General features: G+C 37.6%; 1 protein-coding gene across 5 annotated transcripts in view; it reads left to right on the top strand.

Annotated features, from left to right (window-relative positions):
• The window catches only part of Kynu (kynureninase), a 150,828-nt gene extending 140,772 nt beyond the window's left edge, over window positions 1-10,056 (top strand). For 2 of the 5 annotated variants that reach the window (XM_029559706.1, XM_029559708.1), the window contains 3 exons: window positions 538-623; window positions 7,755-7,991; window positions 9,281-10,056. In XM_029559706.1, coding sequence (XP_029415566.1) covers window positions 538-623; window positions 7,755-7,991; window positions 9,281-9,418 — 461 coding nt within the window. In that variant the 3' untranslated portion in view covers window positions 9,419-10,056. Of the gene's footprint in view, window positions 1-537; window positions 624-7,754; window positions 7,992-9,280 lie in introns of those variants that run through there. The other 3 variants (XR_003848110.1, XR_003848109.1, XM_029559707.1) reach the window with 2 other exon arrangements.
• Window positions 10,057-25,144: the final 15,088 nt, after the last annotated feature.

Genomic DNA, 25,144 nt, shown 5'->3' with positions numbered 1-25,144 from the left:
AAGATCTATCTCTCATGTCGTTGCTCTGTTCCACATATTTAATATGAATAGTACTCATTGCAGTGTTTGGTTAAGGCTAAGTCAAATTCAAAACTGCAAACCAAGTGACATCTTGCAGCACTTTAAAAATAATCCTTTGGCCTGGCACTAAAAATCACCTTCGCTGATTTTTTTTCTTCTCTCATCCTTCTGCCTTTGGCTGACAATCACATGCCATCAGGTCTTGATGTTCTCTCTCATGGCATCAGGAAGAAACACTGACTTGGGAACAGGAAGGCAGAGTGTAGGGTTTAGACATTTTTATCTTCTGTGTAAGGTTCTAGTGTCAAGTCGATGATTGACAAGGTAGAGCTCCTTTGGGGAGTTGCCACTGGGGAGAAATGTGCCAGAGTTTTCATTCTGTTAGGTTTCTTAATTCAGGAATCCCACCTAGGAAAAAATACTTTACGATGCTTACTCTTTGAGTCTTTGCTTCTTTATAGTTTATATCCCTCTTTAAAGTATATTCTAAATAATGACATCATATTAACTTTTCAGAACTGCAGTTAATTCCTGGGGTCAACGGATTCCGAATTTCCAATCCTCCCATTCTGTTGGTCTGTTCCTTGCATGCTAGTTTAGAGGTAAGAAGTTTGGGCTTTTGTCTTCCCACACCCTGACCTCGTTCTGTTCCATACCTGGTTGTAACAGGTCCTAGAAGATCTCTGCGAATCAGGAAGATCATAAATATGCATAAACATTGGACAGAAGGCAGCCTTTTCTTATTGGGACAGTGACTGTGTGGTGATTGTGACCTTGTGTTTATTTTTCCCACCAGCACAATGCTTGGCATTGTAGGCTCGTAGCAAACACCAACTGGAACTGATGTGAGGAGACATGTCTGTTGTCCTGCTGAAAATCTGTGTGGATTTGAGTGGGTTAATCTTCTCTCAGTCTTCCTAGAAATCCTTAGAATTATGTTTGAATTCTAAGTTAATCCACTCAAGTAACCTATATTTATTGTGAACATGCTAAGTGTCAGTCATTACTATGATTTCTAGTTCCGTGAGCCAAGAAAACAGCAAAAAGTCCAGCGAAAAAGTCATAGGAGACTAAACTCAGAAGGTAACTGCGAGTAAAGCAGACCACATCCAAGGTGGCCTCGTCAACCAGGGTTGATATGTGTTTCACTGAGTCTGTGCCATTGTACCCAAGCATAATTTCTAGTATAATCTTTTAGTACTTTCCTTTAAATTAATTCATACCGGTTACACTTGTAGATACATATACATACAAAAATAAATATAGATGCATGAACAATCTAGAGAACAAACCACTGTATCTTTGATACTATGTGATAGTCTAACTTCATTCAAGTAACTATATGTTACATATAATTATTACACATCAAATAATTAAAATCGTGGAATTAATATTAATTCAAATATTAATTGAATATATGTGAATAAAATGTGTTTAAAGAAATAAACCCATCTCTTTACACCAGTTTTATATCTACTCAAATAAAAATTTGAATTTGATTCTCTGTTTTCTAAAATCATCTAGTTCATGTTATTTTAGGGAATTATGTTGTTGAGTGACTTCTGAAATCTCTTCAGAATACACAATCCAGCCACTTCTCATTCTAGCCACTGGCTGGCACTGCCACGTTCCTGTTTCTGCATAACTAACCCTCCTTTTCATTCTCTCCCTAGTTCAGAAATCACCCACTCATCTTGACCACTAGATGGCGCATGTGTTGTTTTCACGTGTTAATAGAAAATAGATATAGTGACAATATTTCTTCTCCTAGGACTATCTATATTCTTTTAAGCTTTTTGGAAGAAAAGTCTACTCAGTAACTTGTCTAATAAAATTTGAATTCCTATCATATCCACTGGAGAAACATTTTATTTAAGGATTTTAAAACAGAAAGTTTGCTTTCCTTTGCTGGCTTGTAACAGGAAAGCAAGCAAGCTGTGCCTTAGGAGGAACTAGTACTTAACATCATTTCTTCTGGTTTCTTTACTTACATCTCTAAGATTTTTAAAATTGTTTCCTTCTCAAGAGAGGGTCTGACTTATATAGCCCAGGGTACAGCCCATATCCAGCCTTCTCCCTCCCTATTTTAGTAAACTGTCTGCACAGAAGGGAGGCAGATTCTTGTTTATCCTATCACTGGCTTCCTACCAGGCTGTGTGAGTCACTTACATGGCGCTTTCATTCTCAGACTCTGAGGACTGACTTATTCTTTCTTCCCTTTGATATCTAGGCTTAAGCCCATCAATAGAACCTTAAGAGCCATAAGAAGCAGGACATACATTTCTCTGTAGCTTCTTTCTGTCTCTGAAGTGTTTTTCTGGAGCCTCCTACTGCAGCTATTGACTGCCAAGGCTATGGTCTGACCAGAGTGAGCTTTAGTTAAGCTTTGTGCTGATTAAAGAAATCTTCAGAAATCTCCCTCCACATTATAAATTATAAAAATTTTGAATTACAAAGTAATATACATTTCCGATATTCTATTATCCTAATTTCCAGGTACTTTTGAACTTGCCATGTGAGTATGTGGCAGTGAGTTAAACACATTGGAGGAAGGGAAAGAGGAGGAAAGCCAAAAAAGGAGAGAGAAAGGATAAAGGAAGAAGAAAAAGGGAAGGGACCTTACCTTGTTTAATCACTTGGAGAAAAGTTGGGGATGTTTAAGTGAAAGGAATAAATGATTGAATAAACTGTTTGTCTTGTTTACCTTCCTTTGAAAATATATATTCTATGTGTTTGGAGACACAAATTAGGCTCGATAAGCCTTAAAAATAAAAATAATAATAACAGAGAACGTGAAATCAGGTGGGGGAAGGTGGTGGTTATAAGGAGATGTAGATGGGGAAGGAGGTTTGACTATGATCAGAATACATTGTATGACATTCTCAAAAATTCAATCAAAATATTGTTTAAAAAACTAGAGGATTCTACACTTAAAAATTAATTGGACAGGGTCAGTGAGATGACTCAGTAGGTAAAGCACTTGCTGCACAAACATGCCCTCCTGAATTGGATCCAGGGAACCCACGTGAACTGACTTCATTAAGTTGTCCTCTGACTGCCACATGTGCCCCATAGCACTCATATCCTCCCCCACCATAGACACACAATATAAAAATATTTTTAAGCCATCAACTGGACATGAATATAAATATAGATTTTCAAGGAAATAATTCTTAGAAAATATTAATGAGGGTTTCTTTGCAACTACATGTACTCAATTCATATTATCAAAAGTAATTATCATCAGTTTCAAATTATCATTTTCTTTCTGTTGTTGGATGTTAATCATTTACACAGTCATTTAAAGCACAATGGATCAACAGGAGGAGCCCTTGTCTAGGAAGGAACCAGCACGCCATTCCACACTGGATGCTGAGGATGATTCACCGAAGCAAAACTCTTCAAGAATTTGTCTCATTTTCATAATGAAGATACAGCAGATAATCTCAGGAATTTCTGCAGTCTTCCAATTGCTTATTTGCATTTTCTATGTATTTTATTTTTAAAGTTCATATTTTTATATAGCAATAGGTAGACAATTTGTACATCTGCTACATATACAAATTCATGATGGTATTAATTGCTTCAAAAATGCAAGCTAAGAATTCAGGTAGACTGCATGGCAAGTCAGAAACCCAAGACTACAGCAAAGGCAGATACAAGGTGCTGCTTCATAAGGCATTGGTATCTAAGTTTACCAGTTTAGGGGAGGTGGGGTATAGCGGGGCACGCTTTTTTCACAGAACTCAGGATCACAAGCAAATGGATCTCTGTGAGTTTGAGGAGATGGTGGTCTACATAGAGAGTTCAGGCAAGCCAGGACTGCATAGTGAGGTCCTGTCACAAATAAAAAAGAAAGAAAAGAAAGAGAAGCAAAAAGAATTTAAGAGAAAAGAGAGCTTTGTGTTCATTTTCCACAGTAGAAAAACAAACAAACAACAACAACAACAAAAACAACAACAAAAAAGAAGCCAGTGTGAAAGTTTCTGAGAATTCCATTAAATGCTGAAATTATTTTAAACTGTAATTTTCAATTTTTCCTAATTAAAATTATTTTTTCTGATTATTGAAAACATGAAGTAAAAAGAAGCAAAAGAGAAAGACACCTGTTTTATGTCTCTGCTAAATCCTATTAGCCCTTCTTAATTTTCTTTGCCCTGATGAAGATCAAACCTGAGACCTTGTACATGTTGTTAGGCAGGCATTCCACCACTGAGCCACTCCAATGTGTCACTTCAGATTAGAAGGATCTCAGACCATACTGCGGTTTGAATGTTGTATTAGCTATTTTTCCATTCTGTGAGAAAACACTGTGACCAAGGTAAATTTTAAAAGGTAGAGTTTATTTGAAATTATGGTTCCAGAGGAACCAGAGTTCATCATAGTGGGGAAGCATGGTGGCAGTGAGTGGCTGGAGCAGCAGTAGAGGCATCTTGAAGAAGGCACAGGAAACAGAGAGTGACTGGAATTTCAGCCAGGCTTAAAAACTCTCTAAGTCCAACCCCAGTGACATGCTTCTTCCAACATGGCCACACTTTCTAAGACCTCCAGAAACTGGGGACAAAATGTCCAAATGGGGGAACATTCTCATTCAAACCACCACAAGTGTGAATTGATCTCAGACCATGGTGTGATTTAAATGTGAACTGTGTCTCATAGGCTCCTGTGTTTGAACACTTGACTTCCAGCTGTTGAAGCTGTTTTGGAAAGTTCAGAAAACTATAGGAGGTAGAATTTACTGGAGGAAGTGGGTTACAAGGGGCAACAGAAGTTGCTCAGGAATCAAGGTCAGCAATCAACAAGTGGGACCTCATTAAACTAAAAAGCTTCTGTATAGCAAAAGAAACAATCAAAAAAATGAAGAGAAAACCCACAGAATGGGAAAAAAATCTTCACCAGTGACACATCTGACAGAGGTTTAACATTCAGAAAATGTAAAGAACTCGAAAAACAAGGAATCGAGAAATGAAATGACCCAATTAAAAGATGGCCTAAAGATCTAAACAGTGAGTTTTCAAAGGAAGAAATAAAGATGGCTAAGAAGCATCTCAAAATGTGCTCAACATTGTTAGTAATCAAAGAAATGCAAATTAAAACCACCCTTAGATCTTTGAAATTCTATAGGCAGCCCCACTTCCTGTGTGCAGTCTGATTCTGAATCTCTTCTTAAACTGTAAACAAACAAACCATTCTCCTCTTAGCTTGCTTCTTATCAAGTGTTTGGTCACAGCAACAAGAAAATAACTAAAAAAGACCACAGCCACTCTCATCGTGGTTGTAAAGTGGGAAATTATATTTATTTTCTTGCTAGAGAATAACATTACATAGTAACTCTAGTTCCAGGGAACCCAATGTCCTCTTCTGACCCCCTTGGGCATTGCATGATACAGGTGCACTTACACACATGTAGGCATAATACTCAGACACATAAATAAATAATAAATAAATAATTTTAAAATATTTCATTTATTATTTTTTACATGTATGCATGTATTGCCTGTGTGTAGGTAAGTGCATCTGTGTAGTGCAATGCCGGCGGAGCACAGAAGAAGCTGTCAGATTCCCTGGAACTGGAGTTATGGACAGTTGTTAGCTGCCATGTGGGTGCTGGGATTCGAACCTGGGTCTTTTGCAAGAGCATTCAGTGTTCTTAACCACTGAGCCATCTCTCCAGCCCACAATAAAATATTTTAAAAAGAACAAATGTCTCATCTTTTAAAAAACCACTTTAGTGCTCAGGGTTGTTTTGGCTGTCCGAGGTCTTTTGTGCTTCCATATGAATCTTAGGACTTTTTTCCAATTCTGTGAAAAATGTCAAGGGGATTTTGATTGGCACTGCATTGAATCTATAAATGACTTTTGGTAGCATGGTCATTTTCACAATATTAATTTTTCCAATCCATGAGTATGAGAGGTCCTTCCATTTTCTGATGTCTTCCTCAATCTCTTTAACAATTTAAAATTTTCATTGTAGAGGTCTTTAATGTCTTTGGTCAGGTTTATTCCAAGATTTGTTTTTGCAGCTACTGTGAAGGGGAACGTTTCCATATACTCTTTCTCTGATTGTTTGTTATTGGTATATAGAAAGGCTATGGACTTTTGTATATTAATTTTGTAATTTGCCAGTTTACTGAATGTGCTAATAATTTCTAGTTTTCTGGTAGAAGTTTCGTTATCTCTTAGATATAATATATCATCTGCAAAAAGAGATAATTTGATCTTTTTTTTTCCAATTATTGCTCCTTTAATTTCCTTCTCTTGTCTTATTGCTCTTGTAAGAGTTTCAAGAGATAAACTTGGACTAATGTTTGTTCCAAATCTTACCAGCCAAACTGCTTTTGGGCACTGCCTTGCCTCAGCTCCTGCCCTCTGAGGATGTGCTGATCTAATACATGGTAGCTTTCCAGAGTCATTGCTCCAGTCTGCCAGCATCCTGCTTTGCACAGGAAATGAAGAAAAGCATCCTACCAAATTCCACACACCTCGGACTTTGAGTCCTGTTGCTATACTGTCTGTACCCAGGTCTTAAGTACTTCCCCCAAACAAACACACCAGCCTCTGCCTGCAGCTACCCTCTGCCCGGGACTGTCTCTGACTATAGTCATTATAGTACACCTACTGGCCTCAAAGAGTCCTCGCCATAAACAAATTCATAGCTTTATGTACTGTAGATTCAGAAAAATCCACATATATTAATTCTAATCCTATTAGAATGCCTTCTCACACATGTTGTGTGGATATAGAAAAAGCTGATTCCTACCCTGATAAAAATCTAGATATCACTGAATGAAATCACCTATTTTTGTTTTTGATATTTTTTCTCATGATACAGAAAATGGGACATTAAATGACATCCTGCTGTTTACAGTTCCTTCAGTTCTTATATGGAGAATATATTTTTAAACTCTCTTTGACCTTATGAAATAACAGAAAAGCATGCTTGTTCTGACCCCTAACATTTCACTATCAGTTATTATGGGTCCTTGTCACTCATCCTAATAGGCACATCAGGCAGCAAATGGCAATATTTTACACTAGTGCTAGAGTTTAGTAAGAAAAAAAAAAGATGGATGAGAGGGAGCAGGGAGTCGGGGAAGTACAGGGAAGAAGGGAGGGAGAAATGGCTAAATTCTGCAGGAATTATAAATATATTATAACAGTATTTGCTTCCTTGTCTGCGAAAAATAAGCCTCATAATTTAACCTTAAAAAAAGCTATTGAATGGGAGAAATGTAGAATCAGTAAGACAGTAGAGACGACATTGTGCCCTTCCTTCCACACTCACACTTATTCGTTTCCTTTAGTTCAGGCTACAGATAGCAGTAGAAAGAAAGACTTTTTACTTGTGGTTTTATCAAATGGTTTTAGAAGAGAAGATAAAATTTCATGATATTTAATGCATTACCTACCTTGTGTAACTTGGTGATTATACTGTGCTAATTTCAAGTAACTGGAGGAGCATAGACTTAAGCTGGTTTTCTTACTTTGCAAATATTCTTTAAATGACATTTGCATATATTTTCTGTCACGGAAACTTTGCCTTCAATGTTTTATGGCAAATCAATTAAAAAAACATGCTTTACTAAAAAAAAAAGAAGGCTTTCTAAAATAGGATGTTTATTGAATTGATCAAAACGGGGAATTTCCTTTTTTATAGGAGACTGACTTACACTTAATTTTTGCACCCTTGTCAACCAATAGCCACTGCTAACCTGATGTCTCCCAATCTGCAGATCTTTAAGCAAGCAACTATGAGAGCACTGAGGAGAAAATCCATTTTGTTAACTGGTTATCTGGAATACATGATCAAACATTACTACAGCAAAGAAAACATAGACACCAAAAGACCAATTGTGAACATAATTACTCCATCCGGTGTAGAGGACCGGGGCTGCCAGCTGACACTAAGCTTTTCTATTTCCAAGACAAGTGTTTTTGAAGAACTAGAAAAAAGAGGAGTCGTTGTAAGTGTACGTCTTATGTTACTGCCAGGTTTTCCCTTTGGGCTCCAGATTGGGGATGAACCTTGGTTCCTTAGTTTACTCTGGGCATGTAAATTTCATGTTCGTAAGTCAGGAAAAATTGAATGCCACGTTAGCACTCAGCACTTTGCTAACTAAAAGCCACAGATGTCCTCTGTCATTTCTGATCAAAGGGAAGAAACCATAAGTCTTGATTATGAGAAACAGTCTTATCTAACTTATTCACTATTTTTCAGAATAGCTAGAGGGAAAATATTTCTTCATCATAATTAGTAAGGACACATTTTCCCTAGTTCATTACTTTGACTTGTGAAAACTAAAATGTGTATTTACTTAAGTTACAGTATTAAAGAACATACTTTATTGAAAGACATAAATAAATCAACTTTGCTTGGTTGATTGAACTAAGTTACTCTTATTCTGTCACTTTAGTCACAAAAGATATGGTGGCACATCTCAGGAATGGCAGCATGACAAGGAATAATTTTCCTTTTTTTAAACCCTGTGCCTATGTGGCCCTTGGAGAAAATTGATAAGTATCACCTAAGCAATTTCTGGGAAGTGGCCAGTGTGTGTGTATTTCCAGTGACTGTGTGTGACGACTCATGTCGTCCTCATAGCTTTAGTGAGGTTACCCAGCCCCAGGGCACAGGTTAGAGTAGCAGCACAGCCAGCCCTTCCAGCTGTGTGCATTCAGGGACTCTATGATCACTGGCTTGAGGCTTCTCATCTGTATTTTTAGTTTAAGAATATCTCAAAGAGTCTTACGGGAATTAAACAGGACAGTATACATGTAGACTACATTGTCTGGCCTATGATGGGCATTTTTTAAAGACAACTATGCTGATAGCTGGGCTAGGTCTTACTTCCGAACCTGCCAGCAGTTCCAGGACCTATAGACTGCTCCTGTCTGTTTGGCTGGTGATTAGAAAATTAAATTAAGAGTAGCTTCTAAAACTACACATCTCAGTGAGGGTCCTCCCAGGGCAGTCTTCAGGAAAGCTCTGTATGTGATAAATCCAGTGTTTTTCAAAGATAACTACTAGTGGACTTCAGAAACTTCATTTGAATGTTCACATCGGAGACCAGTAGTACTGTCAGTATTATTAAGTGCAAAGTTCAAACAACTGAAACATCGTATTTTGCTTAAAATGTCAAAAATTGCTCATGTACTGTTTTGAAGAAGTCAGAATGAATGTTCTATGGAATTGTGTCTTGAATGTAGGATTTCAGTGTGTGGGTACTGCTAATGTGACAGCTTTATTTTTTCTCTCTAGTGTGACAAGCGAGAGCCAGACGGCATCCGCGTGGCTCCGGTTCCTCTCTATAATTCTTTCCATGATGTTTACAAGTTCATCAAGCTGCTCACTTCTGTACTTGACTCTGCAGAAACAAAAACCAGCAATATTTTCTAGAATAACTCAAGCAAACCTCAACGAAAGCTGCTATAGTTATTTTACTACTATTCAGTTTTGGTTATTAAAAAGTATTTCAAAATTGATTACATGTAACTGGTAAGAGTTGTATATATTTAGAAAAGCACTTGAGAGCTTTAAAAATGTCTAGTCTACAAGGGAATATATATCCCTAGCGATCCAGCTTCTTAGAGATTGGGGAGTCAAAGTTGACATGGGCCCAACCTGTAGGTTCACAGTTTTGTTGAGTTGTCATGTTTCATGGTCATGGAAGGGTTTTCTGTTTGTTTAATTTGTAATTGAGCTGTCAACTTCATAATGTGTGTGGACTGCTTCTATCAGTATTGAAAACATCACTTTAGTTTTAATTTACCAAAGAGTTTTTCTTTAAGAACTATCTGGTATATGTATGATCATATGATGTTCCATTCAATTCCAGAAAAGAAAGCACATTTTCTAAGGTGGTGGTTGTTAAATTTTTTTACTGTAATATATAGACACATATATTTAATCAGAAAAACCATTATTTATGTGTACAGATGACATATTCCAGTGATTCTCAGGCACTGTGTCACATTTTAAGTTCTTGGGAAAAAATGTAATCTTTCCATTTTCAATAAATAATTTCTTACAATCTCCATTGGCTTTATCTTATTTTAATTTTCATTTTGTGTACATGTGTGTATGCGTGTGAGTGTATGTTCACATGAGTGCAAGTGCCTTCAGAATCCAGAAATGGCTGTCAGATTCCCTAGAGCTGAAGTCACAGGCGATTGTGAGCCACCTGATGTGAGTACAGGGAACTGAACTCCAGTGCTTTGCAAGGACAGTACTCACTCTTAACTTCTGAGCAATCTCTACAGACCCTCTGTTCTAGTTTGATGAGACATTTCTGACCAAAAGCAACTCGGGAAGAATAGGGTTCATTTGACTTATACTTCCAGGTCATAGTCATAATCCATCATTGAAGGAAGTCAAGGCAGGACCTCAGGCAAGGCTTGAAGCAGAAATTATGGAGGAATGCTGTTTATTCACTTGATCACTGGCTCACATTCAGGTAGATTTCTTATTCAGCCCAGGATCACCTGCTCAGTGATGCCAAGGCCCACAGCAGGCTGGGCCCTCCCATAGTAATCATCAGTAAAGACAATTTCTCACAAACATAGCCAATGGCTAATCTCATTGAGGAAATTCTTTTTTTAATGTTTTATTTATTTTTATTTTATGTGTATGCATGTATTGCCTGCATGTAAGTGCATCTGTGTCATACAATACCTGTGGAGGACAGAAGAGGCCATCAGATCCCCTGGAACTGGAGTTACGGACAGTTGTTAGCTGCCTTGTGGGTGTTGGGATTGGAACCTGGGTCTTTGGTAAGAAAAGCCAGTGTTCTTAATCGCTGAGCCATTTCTCTAGCCCCTGAGGAAATTCCTTTTTTAAAAAAGAAATATTTATCATTTTCATTTTATGTGATGTTTGTATTGCCTGTACGTGTACAAGTGCACCCATGTTATGCAATGCCCATGGAAGTCAGAACAGGGTGTCAAATCCCTGGAACTGGAGTTAAGGACAACTGTTAGCTGCCATGTAGGTGCTAGGAATTGACCCTGGGTCTTCTGCAAGAGTAGCCAGTGCTCTTAACAGCTGAGCCATCTCTCCAGTCCCTGAGGACATTCTTTAATTGAGGTTCCCTCTTCCCAGATTGTGTCAAGTTGACAGTAGAAACTAGTCATCACACCCTCCATTGGCCCTCCTTTGGTATTACACATCACTCACAATGATAAGATAGACTTGATAAAAATCATATACATACATATATATATATAAAGTTTTGCAAATTATTTGCTTGTATTTGGCACTTCTTATTCTCTTTTTTTTTCATTCAAAAATGTTGATTGAGGGACTTGAGAGATGGTTCAGTGGTTAAGAGCATTGGCCGAACTGGCAGACGATCCAAGTTTGAATCCCAGTACCCACATGGGAGCTAACAACTGTCCATAGATCCAATTCCAGGGCATTCAGTGCCCTCTTCTGCCCTCAGTGGGCACTGCATGACATGGGTGCACTTAACATGCATGCCGGCAATACATTCTTACACATAAAATAAAAATAATAATAAAATCTTTTAAATGTTGATTGAAATTCATTAAACTAATTCCTGCACCTTGTGCCCTGGCCCACTTTTCAAATACAGAATTTCATTTAATGTCATTATAATCTCTCATTTGTTTGTTTTTTTAAATGAGAAATTCCCATAATATGAGAATTCACATATTACTGTGTTTCCAGTGTGAAGACATCTCCTCAAAGTACTTGTGATTATATATGAGAATAGGAAATGAGTGCCTTACTTTCAACCTCTGTTCCAAATTTTGTGAAATTTTCTTATCTACTGTGAAAACTAAAGTAACCCCCAGCCCAGCTAGATTTCCTTATTTTGATTGTGTGTGTGTGTGTGTGTGTGTGTGTGTGTGTGTGTGTGGTGTATGCATATGCACGTTGGGGGGTGGGGGTTGCCTGCCCCTATGTGAAGGTCTTCCTTTTCTGATCTCCATCTTATTTTTTGAGACAGAATCTACCACTGAAACTGAAGCTCACCCATTCTGCTAATTTGGTTGATCACCAAGTCCCCAGGACTGCTGGTCTTTGCTCTCCTGAAGTCCTTAGGTTACAGATTTTCATGGGTCCTGGTACTGGAACTCAGGTCCTGGTGCTTTTAAATCAGGCACTTTATCCACTGAGCCATTCCCCCAGTTCTTTTTGATACAACCAGTATCTGAGTACTGGGAAAACATCCTAAACTTTTATGCATAAACAGGAAGAAAGAACAATATAAACATGATTTTTGATTCTAGTTAAATAAATTTGAAAGAAATAAACTAGCTCAGACAGCATATTTGGATGGTAAAATTAAATAATAAGATGTGACCCTTCAGTAACAACTACCAATACAAGTAAAATTGGTAGGTAGTAAAAACTTATGTTCCATGCTCATCTTGGTTAATTTTATTTAACACAGCTTCCCATTGCATTATTGATAAACTCATCTACACTGACAGAAGGGCCTTTCAGGACCTTAAAGTTCAGACATACATGACTTCATATACTAGATTGTTTTTGAGCCTCACAGTAGTCAATAAAACAAACATAATTTCAGTTCTTAAAGAACACAGAAACAAGGATCTTAGACACTGAACATGGAAAAACAAAACTGAATACATAATTGCAAGTGATAATGAGTAAGGGGACAAGGTATTACTTAGGTGGCTGATTGAGAGGAGGTATTTTTTGAGACTGTATGTGTCAGAAAGATGCCACATTGTGGGAATGACTTTTACATACTCTAGACAGTTGATTTTCACCTAACTTTGCAATCAAAGAGTTAATCTTAACCAAGCTCACTGAGCCTTGATCTCTTGGAACCTAAAGCATATAGCTTTGATTCTGCTTAATCCTTCCTTGTCCTTGACCCCAAAACAATGCATGAATGTGTGTGTGTATTTCAAGAAACCAATGAAGGTACTTGTTTGAAACAAAGAAGATAAGATTATCTCATTTATGTTGCAAACAATACATGAAATTAAATTGATAATATCTATGTTTGTGTGTGCTGGTCTAGGTCTAGGGATCAGAAATGGAAAAATTCTTCTTTGAAAAAATAAAGGTTCGAAGGGTCCAACCGACTTTCACTTCCTCATTTCATGCTGAATACACTGTTACAGCGAAAGAGTGGGCACTTTTTCAGGAGCACAGTTCTAAGAAAGTTCTGAAATAAGTTCTTGGAAGCTCAGGTCTACTTTTGGCTAGGGTGAATGCTAAGAGTCAGGCTGTTTTTATTTAAGCTTTATGGCAGTGCCTGAACAAAGACAGACTGACCCCTTGGTATAGGTTAAAACCAGGAGTGAGGCTTATCTGTTCTGAGAACTTGTTCCTTTTGAGTTTCCTAACCAAGGAAACTGTTTCCTTAAACCAAGGAAGGCCTTGTTCTGTTGTTAATGAAACAGTACAGCCAGCATCAGAAGGAAAAGAGGATTTTTTTTTCCTTTATGAACCCCACTGAACTGGAACAGAACACACAACCACAAACAGATACCGTCAGGCTGACCTCACTTGCTGTTTGTAACATAAACTGAATAATGCTTTGCTTCCAGCATATTGACTGCTTTCTGCACTATTTTAACAATATATACTCTCTCACACACACATGTTATTCTTGGTTGGGGCAAGGCAGGGTCATGAGGGATTAAAGCTATATATTTAAGTTAAAAGAGGAACCCAAGACAGTAATATTGCTTACATTATAAACAACCTGAGATTGTTTTAAATAATCTCAAAAAACAAGATTAACTTTAATTGTAAGATTCTATTTGCAGCAGAATGCATTCCCAGAAAATTCATTCATACAATTATATTCAAAAATACTTCATGTGGCTGGAGAGGTGGCTCAGCAGTAAAGAGCATTGGATGCTCTTGCAGAGAACCTGGGTTCAATTCCCAGCACCCATATGGCATCTAACAACCATCTGTTACTCCAGTTCCAGGGGATCTGAAGCGCTCTTCGACCTCTGTAGGCATTGCACAACATGGGTGTACTTACATACATGCAGACAATATACTCATACATATAAAATAAAAATAGCAAAATATTTTTAAAACCATTTCATGCTAATAAAATTAACATTTTATTAAACTATACACACAAACCATGAAGGCATTATAAGTGCCATATGCTCAGACCGTACATTGAAAGAGGAATATTTGAGTTTGTCTCCCAGGTACTATACCCCTCTCCTGACATGAGGGATTATCACTCAATCATATTTTGTGTAAATCATCGACCTTAAGAGTAAAAATAAATCGGTTTATCTGGACCAACTGTATGGCCTTAAACACCCAAAAGTAAAGTATAACCAAAGATTAAAGGAGCCAATATAATTTTTTAAGAGTCCATATGCATATCTAAAGGCTACATAACAAACAACAATGCCAGATAGGAGATACCTTCTTTTGAGTTGTTGGTCAGGGTGGCCCAAGGGACTCCCAGATAGTAACCCAGCATAGAACTGGGAACATGAACAGCAGACCCCAATCTTATCTAAAGGAATATTGACAACTGACTGCTGCTAGATGAGGAACAGCTGACCCTCCTAAAACAAAGACCTCTAGATAGGCTGACTAGATTCACCAGAAGGGCAAGTGGCAGGGAATGGCTGGGGGTGCCGACGACACAGCAGACAGTAGCAGGGATATCAGAGTATAAGGGCTCTAGTCAGGGGAGGGAGTCTATGGGAGGGTGCTATCTGGAAAGTGGGTACAAAAACAAATAAATAAATAAAAAATTTGCATCCGTAAAAATATTTATGTATCCATAAAAATAGTTTTGCATTATATGGATTTTGTATAAATGTAATAACATTGAATCTAATCTACCGCTTTTGTTCAATATCATTCTTTTGAGATTCACCCATTTGCTGTGTTTTTCATTGTATGTGGTTTCTATTCTAATACTCTGCTTTACAAACATTTTAGAAGCGTGTAAGTCACCTTCATGTTCTAATATATCTAAAAGTATTTCTTGAGTGTTTTCAGACAGAGATTTTATTGTATTTTTCCTATGCAAATTATTTACATGAACTATAATTTCTTCTCTCTTATAATTCCATTTTCTCATACATGTTCACTTATATGTGCACATGTGTATATATCTGTATGTGTGTGTTTGTGAATATCCATATGTGTCTATGTGTGTATATGTGAATGCATGCACATGCATGTGTGTATGTGTAAGTGTGTATATCTGTGTCTGTGTATATATGTCTATGAGTGTATATGCGAATGTGTGTACATGTGTGTATATGTGCATATGTGTGTGTGTGTGTAAAGAGAGAGGGGTAGAACAGAAATGGAGAGAGTGAAAGAGAGCAGAGAAAGGAGACTTCCTTCTGGGCTATCTGCATTCTCCCCCTGCTGAATTTTGTTCTCTCTCACCAATTGCTCACTGCCTTAATTATTACAACATAGTAGGCCTTGACATCTGCTCAAAGAAATCTCTCAGCTTCTTTCTCTAAAGATTGCTTTTGATATCCTGGGCCTCTTTAATTTTACTTATAAATTTAGACTATATCTAAATAAATTTAAAATAAATTTATTGAGCTCCATAAAATCTCCTGCTGGGATTTCAATTGAATTGCAATGAAATTTTAGTTCATTTTTGGAATAATTAACTCATTTCAATTTTGATCCTTCCTACCCAAGAACATAACATTTATTTCCACTTACTTATTACTTCTTTAATTTTTCTTTAATTTTTCTTTTTTCCATTAAGGCACTGATGCTTAGTGCTGGGCATGCTCCCAAGCACTTACAATGTGGCTGTAGGTCCCCATGATATTTTCATAAAGTATGCTTCACTGATAATAACATTATATATGTGCAATTACGAGACATTTTGATTATTTTAATATTACTGCTGGATAGCTTCGGTTGTCAACTTGATATACCTGGGTAGCGGGAAACTCAACTGAGGAACTGTCTCCATTGGACTAACCTGTGACCATGTCAGTAGGGTATTTTCTCGATTTTTGGGTAATGTGGTAGGGCCAAGCCCAATGTGGGAGGTGCCATTCTTGGGCAGGGGATCCTGCATTGTATAAGAAAGCAGACTGAGCACAGGCCAGGGGAGCAAGCCAGTAACCAATGTTTTTCCACGGTCTGTACTCCAGGTTCCTGCTCTGAGTTCTAGCATTGTCTTTCCTCAGTGATGAACTGTGACTTGGGAAATATAAGATAAAATAAAACCTTTCCTCCCCAAGTTGGTTTTGCTCAAGGTTTTTATTGCAGCAGTAGAAAGTAACAAGAACAATAATTATAATGTTAAGGATTTGACTGTACAATCTTTTTTTATGTAGGGACTCATTATCTACAAACAAGCTAATGGTTTTGTTATAGAATTCTATATTGACAATTGTTTTCTTTCAAGAGACAGACAATGCTAAGTCCGTGTCTGAACATTCAACAGCTCCTTACATCTTTACTTTTACAAATCTGTAATTTTGCTACTATATAGTCAGGCAGTATTTGCTTGAGTTTTTTATTTTATTTTGATATTACTTCCAAGATTTGACAATGATTTTTTAAGCTGTAGAGGAATACCTTGTGGCTGTGATATCATTTATTCCAACGTTATTTTCTCTCTGTAATTTATTTTGAGACTTCATTAAGTTGCATGCTGCATCTTTGTACCATCATTTGTGACATTAACTTCTGTCTCATATTTCTTTTTCTTTGAATTTCTTAACAATAATCTTGATTAAAACTCAAGCAAATTAAGACCCTCTGACCAGATTAGTACAGGCCTCAAAGTATGTCTGTTAAACATCCAAGAAGGTTAGTTCCTTTTATTTATTATTTTTATTTTTTATGTGTATGCATGTATTTCCTGCATGTAAGTAAGTGCATCCATGCCGTGCAATGCCCACGGAGGACAGAAGAGGCTGTCGGATCCCTTGGAACTGGAGTTATGGTAAGGCAGGGGACTGGACAGATGGCTCAGGAGTTAAGAGCACTGGCTGCTCCTGCAAATGACTGGGGTTTGGTTCTCAGCACCCACATGGTAGTTCACAATGGTCTGTAACTCCAGTTCCAGGAGATCCAATGCCCTCTTCGGACCTTTGGCACTGTACACATGTGGTACACTAAGATACATGCAGACAAAACACATAAAATAAAAATAAATTACTTCTTCATTTACCTCTTCAAATCCCTTTCCATCATTCATGTCTTTGTTTTGTTTTGTGACTTGCTGAGCTGAGCCAGGGTCTTCTGTGCAATCATGAGTTTGGCACTATCCACAAGATCCTAGCAGCTCATTAGTGGGTTTGTAACTGAAGACAATGTCTTCCCTTCCTCGAGAATCCATCAGTAATCAACAGTTCAGTGGGGAGAAATAGGGCCCCTTGAGCTCCTCCCTAGTCTGTGATTGACTGTTGACAGGCACCATCCTGTGCAGTTCCATCACAGCCAGGCTCAGTTGCTATGAGTTCACAATTGCATTGGCTATGTTATACTATAAAGATCACAGTTTGCAGCCCGTCTCCCTATCTTATGGCTCTTACATTCTTTTTTATCCCTTCTTCTGTGATGTTCCCAGAGCCTTAGAGAGGACAGTAGAAAGGGTAATATAATTGTGCTGTTGAGGGTAGTATAATTGTGCTGTTTAAGGCTGTGGTATAATGATGGCTGTTCAATCAGCATTTATTCTAAAGATCTTGGGCAGCCATGAGTCTTTGTGTTCACTGCTGTTCATTGCAAAGAGAAGCTTCTCTGATTAAGGCTGTAGCAGTTGTCTATGGGTATAAACATAAATATTTAGAGCAGAGCTTGGCACCATGACAATTTAGCTAAACAATAGTAGTGTATTTCCCTCTGGGGCCTAAAACCTCCTCAGATACAAATTTTTCACATGGCTTATGTTACCAGACAGGAATTCCGTCTTGTCGAGTGGGCATCGTATCTAATCAGAGCATGATTGATTACCACTGTAATAGCTGTGTCACTATCACACCAGTAAGCCTATCTTGCCTGGCAGGTTGGTATTGTGGTTTGTAGGGTTCACAGCTGGATAGGAGTACTGATGCCTTTTCTCTCCTGGCAGTCTGAATAGCACATTTCAGCACTGTGAAAGTCAGAGAGGAGGAGGCTTCCAGTTCAGTTTCTACTTGATTTCTCTGGTATCTTGCAATTGTGGTTTGTGGTGTCTTTGGCACCAGGGTCTTATCAACTCATTCTGGTGGGCTACAAAGACGAGTGGTAAGAGTGTGTATTGTTTTGTTTGTCTCTAGGACTTAGCTGGTGAACAGCTCATAAAGAGGTCTTCCATACTCGGCACTGGGGTTTGTTTATGAACCCATGGCTTTAGAAGCAGCATTATCCTGCAGTATGTCTTCCTTCTAACTTAATTTGGGGGCGGGGGGTTGGCTCACAACACAGTAGGTTTCCATATGGCTTTGTCAGACATCCTTCATTTAGCCTAACCCTTCCCTCAACAACTCCTCCTCCCACTGTATTTCTATTTAAACTTTCCTCTCAGCATTCTCCTCTATTTTCAAACCACTTATGCTGCCCTGTTCACCCTCCCTTAAGGCATCCCCCATCCCAATGGTCCTTTTCTACTTTCCTGGTTTCTATAGGTCTTCCAAATTAGACAAAGAAATCTAAAAATTTGGTACTTGCATCCACATATGAGAGAAAAATATGTAGCATTTGTCTTTCTGGGTTTAGGTTACCTCACTCACTGTAATTTTTCCAGCTCCATCCATTTATCTGTAAAGTTCAAAATTTCCATTTTTCTTAACAGCACAATGAAATTCCACTTTGGCTATGTACCACATTTCACTATCCATTATTCATTCATTTCATTTCATTATCCACACTGATTCCATTTACTAGCTATTGTAAATAAAGCAGCAATGAACATGGTTGAGCAAGTATCTGTGGTAGGATATGCAGTCCTTTGGGTCTATGCACAGGAGTGGTATGCTTGATTATAAGATAGTTCTAGTAATAGCTTTTTGAAGAAACTCCACTCTGATTTCCACAATGGCTGCACCAGTTTACATTCCTACCAAGAGTTTTGTCCCACATCCTCACTGGCTTTTTGTTGATATTTCATTATCTGATGGCAGCTTATCCAACTGGAGTGAGGTTGACTCTCAGAATAATTTTAATTTGCATTTCTCCAATAGTTAAGGATATTGAAAACTTTTAAAGCAGTTTATTAGCTATCTGGATTTCTTCTTTTGAGAAGTTTCAGAGAAGTTCTGCACAGCTGCATGGCCCTTTTTTTTTTTTTTTTTTTTTTTTTTTTTTTTTTTTTTTTTGATTTGGTATCTTGTTTACTTAGTGCTTCATTTTTAAGTTCTTTTTACATTCTAGATATTAAACCTCTAGCTAATGCACTGCTAACAAATATTTTCTCCCATTCTGTGAGCTGTCTCCTCATTCTATTGATCATTTCCTTTCCTATAAGGAGCTATTTAATTTCATGAGGTCCTATTTATCAGTTGTTGGCTTTCCTGAGTGACCAGAATCCTATAAGACCTTGCCTATTTCTAGGTCTTGTAGAATATTCCTTAACTTTTCCTAAATGATTTCAGAGTTTCAGGTTTTATGTTGAGGTCCCTGACCAATTTGGAGTTGAACTTTGGTCATGGTGAGAGATGAGGATCCAGTTTAATTATTATATGTTTAGACATCCAGTTTTCCCATCACCGTTTTTTGAAGATGCTCTTTTCTCATTTGTGTATATTTGTAATCACTGTATACAACCAGGTGGCCAAAGTTGCATGAACCCACACTCTGTCTTCCTTTACTGACCTTCATGTCTGTTTTTGTGAGTACCACGTTGTTCCTATTTCTATGACTCTGTAGTATAATTTGAAATGAGGTATGGTACCTCCAGCAGGATTTTTCTTGTTTGCTGAATTTTGATTCAGCTTTATAGGGGCTTCTATCCTTTCACTTCCATCCCTGTTATTTCCTTCTATTGTTTTATTGTTCTAGCTAGAACTTGAAGTACTAGATTGAAGAGGAGTGACAAGAATGCACATTCTTATTATCCTGTTTCTAATTTTAGTGAAAGTCCTTAAAGTTTTTCTCCATTTAAGATGATGTTGGCTATAGATTTGCAGTATATAGCCTTTATTATACTGAGATATGCTCTCTGGACTTTATCAAATGCATTTTTTTGCATCTATTGAGACGATTAGATGATTTCTGTCTTTGAGGTCATTTTTGTTATAAATTATTTTTATTGATTTATGCATGTTGAACCATCCCTGTATCTCTAGAAAGAAAACAGTTTGGTCATGTTGGATGATCTTTTTATGCGTTCTTGGATTCAATTTGCATGTATTTTATTGAGAATTTTTGCATGTGTTAATTCAGAATGTTGGCCTTAATTTTTTTTTCTTTTTTATTGTGTCTGGTTTTACTACCAGTGTAATGCTTGCCTCACAGAAAGAGTTTGGAAGCATTCTTCTCCTTCCTATTTTATGAAATAATTTTAGAAGCGTTGGTTCAAGTTCTTTAAAGGTCTGATAGAGTAAGTCAATGAAGTCAATGAAGCCAATGGGGATTCTGTTAGCTGGGAGATAATTTTTATTGCTGCTTCAGTTCTGTTGCTTACTATATGCTTGAGTATATTTATCTCATCTTTTATCTTTGATAGGTCATGTGAATTAAGAAATTCATCTATTTCATTTAGATTTTCCAATTTGGAGGAGTGCAGATTTTTATGATATGAGGTTATGCGTTTCTGCAGTTCATTGGTAAATGTTATAATATCTCCCTTTTCATCTCTTTCTTTTGGTTACTTTAGCTCGGGGTTTGTCAATCTCAGTTATCTTTTCAAGTAAACAACTCTTCATTTCAGTCATTAGTTTTAGTTTTATTTTCATTTCTATTTCATTAATTTCTGCTCTGATCTTACTCCTTTCCATCTACTAATTTTGGATTTGTTTTGATCTTGTTGATCCAGTGATGTTCCTTAAGACACTGAGTTTTATTTGATATCGCTCTGATTTTATAAGGTAGGCACATAGAGCTATTAATTTCCCTCTTCGGTCTGTTTTTATTTTGCATAGGTTTTGGTATGTTGTGTTTTAATTATCATTCATTGTAGGAATTTTTTTATTTCCTTTTTGATTCATTCAATAATGTGTTCTTTAATCTTCACAGGTTTGCATTTTTTATGTAGTTTTCCATTTAAAAAATATTTATGTTTTTATTTTATGAGTGTTTTGCTTGTGTGTATGTAAGTGCACCATGTGGATGCAAAGCTGCAGGGCCAGAGGTGGGCATCAGATTCCTGGAACTAGAGTTATAGCTAGTTGTTAGCTGACAGGTGGGTGTTGGGAACTGAACCTGGGTTCTTGAAAAGAGAAGCCAGTGCTCTTAACTGCTGAGCCATCTCTCCAGCCCCTTTGTAGTTTTTCTTGATGCTGAGTTTTAGTTTTGCAGTCAGACAATGCGGATGGTTATTTCAGTTATTCTGAACATTGTCTTTCCTTGTGTCCTAATACGTGATTTGTTTGGAGTAAGTCACACAAATTGCTGAGAATGTGGCTTCTGTGATGTTTGGGTAAAATAGTCTGTAGAGTCTGTTAAGTTCAACTGTGCTATGATGATATTTATTTATTTTTTGTCTGAATGCCCTGGCCCTTGAAGTGAGTTGTGCTTGAAGTCACCTACTATTACTATGTTTGGGTTAATCTTTTCTTTAGTGTCTGTTCATATTTGTTTTATGAAATCAGTTTAATGTATAAATGTTAAGAATTGTAAAGGCTTTAGTGCATTGTTCCCTTGGTCAGAATGAACTGACTTTATCTCTTCTAATTATTTTTGGCTTAAAGTTTATTTTGTTGGATATTAGAATAATGATGCTTCCTAATTTCCTGATACCACTTCCTTGGAATATTTTTCTATCCTTTCATTGTAAGTAGTACCTGTCTTTGGAGGTTAGGTATGTTTCTTACAGACCACAAAAAGTGGAAACAGTTTTCCAATCCAATGGGTTAGCCTGTGTCTTTTGATTGGAGAACTGAGGCCATTAATATTCAGAGCTATTATTGAAAGATTTGTACCAATTACTGTCATTTTGTTACATAACAGCTATCCTAGCATCACTGTTTTCCCCTGTAGAGTCTCGGATATCCTAATCCTTCTCTTAGTCTGAAATATTCCTTCCATTGTTTTTTAATGCCTCATTTGGTGATTATAAATTCATTTAGGCTGCTTTTATTGTGGGAACTTTTCTTTTTCTTTCAATTATGATCGATAATATTGCTGAGCTGAAGTAGTCTGTATTCTTTCTGAACTTGAACTACATTTACTCAAAGTTCTTTTGGCTTTTAATATTTTCACTGAGACATCATCTGATGCTCTGATGAGCATGGACTTGCACTTTCTCTATTGTAGCTTTCAATACCCTTTCTATGTTTTATATTTTTAGCATTTTAACTATAATATGGCGTTGGAGTTTGTTGCTTTTCTGGTCCTGTCAATTTTGTGCTCTGTGTTCCTTTTGAACATTGATCAGTATCTCTTTCCTTAGATTTGGGGAATTTCTACTACAAATTCTATTGAAAATATTTTCTATATATTTGACCTGAGAGTCTTCTCCTATGCCCGTAGTCAATAGATTTGGCCTTTTCATAGGGTACTAAAAATCCTGTATATTCTATTCATGTGATTTTATTAAAAAATCCTCATTTTCTATGATTAAATATTCTGATTTCTTTGCCTTGTATTCAACCATAGTATTCTATCTTTTGCATAATGCTTTTTGTTGTTGGGGAGACACTGAGATTTTATTTGACTTATTGAATCATTCCTTTTCATCTTCAATTCAGTTTGGTGTTTTTTCAATATTTCTGTATTAAATTCTATTTTCATACTCTGAATTATTTTCCTTATTTCAATATACTCCTTGTGTTTTCTTGAACTTCAGTCATTTTATTCCTGACCTCCTTAAGTTCAGTAAGATGCTTATTCATGTCTTCTTTGAATTCTTGAACTCTTTGAACAAATTTATAATTGTACTTTTGTAGTCTGTGTCTTAATTTTCATATAAGTTGTTGTCCTTGGGATTTATGACTTTTGGAAGGAGACATGTTCTGTTTTTTCATATTACTTGTGTTTTTGCAATTAGACTTGAGTATCTAGTGAAAGGTTATTGGTTATTGTGGGAATGACTTTTATAAGTAGACCTAATTTGGACTAATGATGTTTAATTAACCCCAGCTAAACCATGTATGTGTTCTTGGGAGTTGAACATCTGATCTCATTTGCTTGACCACCTCAATTTGGTACTCCACCCGAAAGATAAGGAATGAATGTGGGTATGCTTGAAAATTAACATATCAAAGCTCTGAAAGTTAGTGCACCATTTACATTGCACACAGTAAAGATTGGGAGGGGCCGTGACCTTGGGTGAATAAGATGGTCTAGAACTAGGGATGAAAAGGCCAAATGCTCTGTTAGTATTAGTGTGGAACCAAGCTTGTACTTCTCAATTGAAGTTGGAGAAACCATTTTAAATAAAATTATGGGTAGGGATATATTCTGGAAATAATGTCAGAGTGAGAGTTCCAACAAGAGAGTTCCATCAACACAGTTCCAGGAGACAAACGGTTCCCAGAGATATCTAAGGGAGGGAGTGTCTTCTGAGTATGGCTCTACTCTTAAGAGTTAAACTGTTTGTTGAGGTGCTCGTAACGTTCATGTTCATGTAGTAATGCCACACGTTGTATATTTTTATATGACTTTTTGACCCACATGAAGGCTATGTGCACTCCTACCTGGCCTTAGGAGAAACAAAGAGAGGAGCAGGAGTGGGGGACACTTACAGGGAGTCCTGTATGGCTGGAAGGTCACAAGAAGATGGCAAGGGGGGCTCTGGTAAATTCTGAGTGGAAGAGCCAAGGTGAGTGTGGACTGTTGTCATAAGAGTGGGATTCCAGGCCTTGTGAATTCTGAGAGGGAAGGACCAAGGGCAGCAGGTGGGGGTCACCTTGTAGGCTTCCTGTGGCAGCTTGAGGGTCATGGGAGCATGGCAGATGGCCTCCGGGAAGTCCCAAGACAGTCCAAAAAGGTGTAATAAAGAAGTTCCATTTAGGCCTTGAACACTCTACAGTCTCATTCTCTGTACCTTGACCAAGTTATGTGTCTGTGTTAATTGTCATCTATTCTATAAAGAAGCTTCTGTGGGTATAGAGATAGTTTTGGTATAGAGATAGTTTTAAGGGGCACTTTAATGTTATGCTCATTTATCAGAATAATAGTAGTACCATCTCCTTTAGTGCCTAGGACCTACCCAGCCATGGGTTCTTGGCCCTATTATTGATTCCAGGCTTAAGTTTTGTCTTGTGGTATGGGCCTTAAGTCCAACCAGAAAGTGGTGAGTTATTTTCATAATATTCATGCCACTATTGCATTAATTTGTGTATTTTTCCACTTTGCCAGTCCAATCACTATGGTAGTTTTCAGGGTGTGTAGGACTTGTTAATTACTCCCATGACAACATGCCTGGCACCATCAATCACTATGAAAGCTGTTAGGGTTCCAAATAGCAGCTTCCCCTCTTCCCCAACAGGGACCTACAAACTCTGCTGAGAAGCAGCCTGCCTTTCCTCTGACCTCCAAAGATAAGATAAGCAGAGTTCCTCTTATCTTAAGAGGAAAAAGAAAACACTTCCACACCCTAATCCTATCTGCTTCCCCATCCCTGATTTCTCCCCCAAACATTCCCCCCTTCCACACCCTAAAGCCCTTCCCTTCCCTTCCCTTCCCTTCCCTTCCCTTCCCTTCCCTGACATCTTTCCCTCCGCCGACAACTTTCCCTTCCCCGAGGGAAAGGTGCCCCATGTGAAATAAATCTGTATCCCGCTGAGAATTCCATCTGTGCCTCGGTGCCTTCCTCCATCCACCTGCTCCCTCCCACATGCTCTCTACCTATCAGATGGTGCCAAAACCCAGCTCTTACTTCAAGGGACCTCGCAAGTAAAACTTTCGTACTCGCTTGTCATTACTGGCCTCTGCGAACACCACTAATTCGGCATTAAGGTACACTTCCACCCTCTATCTCTCTCCCCTCTCCCGTTCCTTTCAGCTCTTGCTCTCCCTCTCTCTCCCCCTCTCTCTCTCCCCTTTCCCCTTCACTACTCTATG

The sequence above is a fragment of the Nannospalax galili genome, unplaced genomic scaffold (genome assembly GCF_000622305.1).
Source record: "Nannospalax galili isolate Female #2095 unplaced genomic scaffold, S.galili_v1.0 scaffold87, whole genome shotgun sequence".
NCBI classification, from domain to species: Eukaryota; Metazoa; Chordata; class Mammalia; order Rodentia; family Spalacidae; genus Nannospalax; species Nannospalax galili.
Note: the sequence above shows the minus strand (reverse complement) of the source record. Positions and strands in the feature narration are given on the sequence as shown.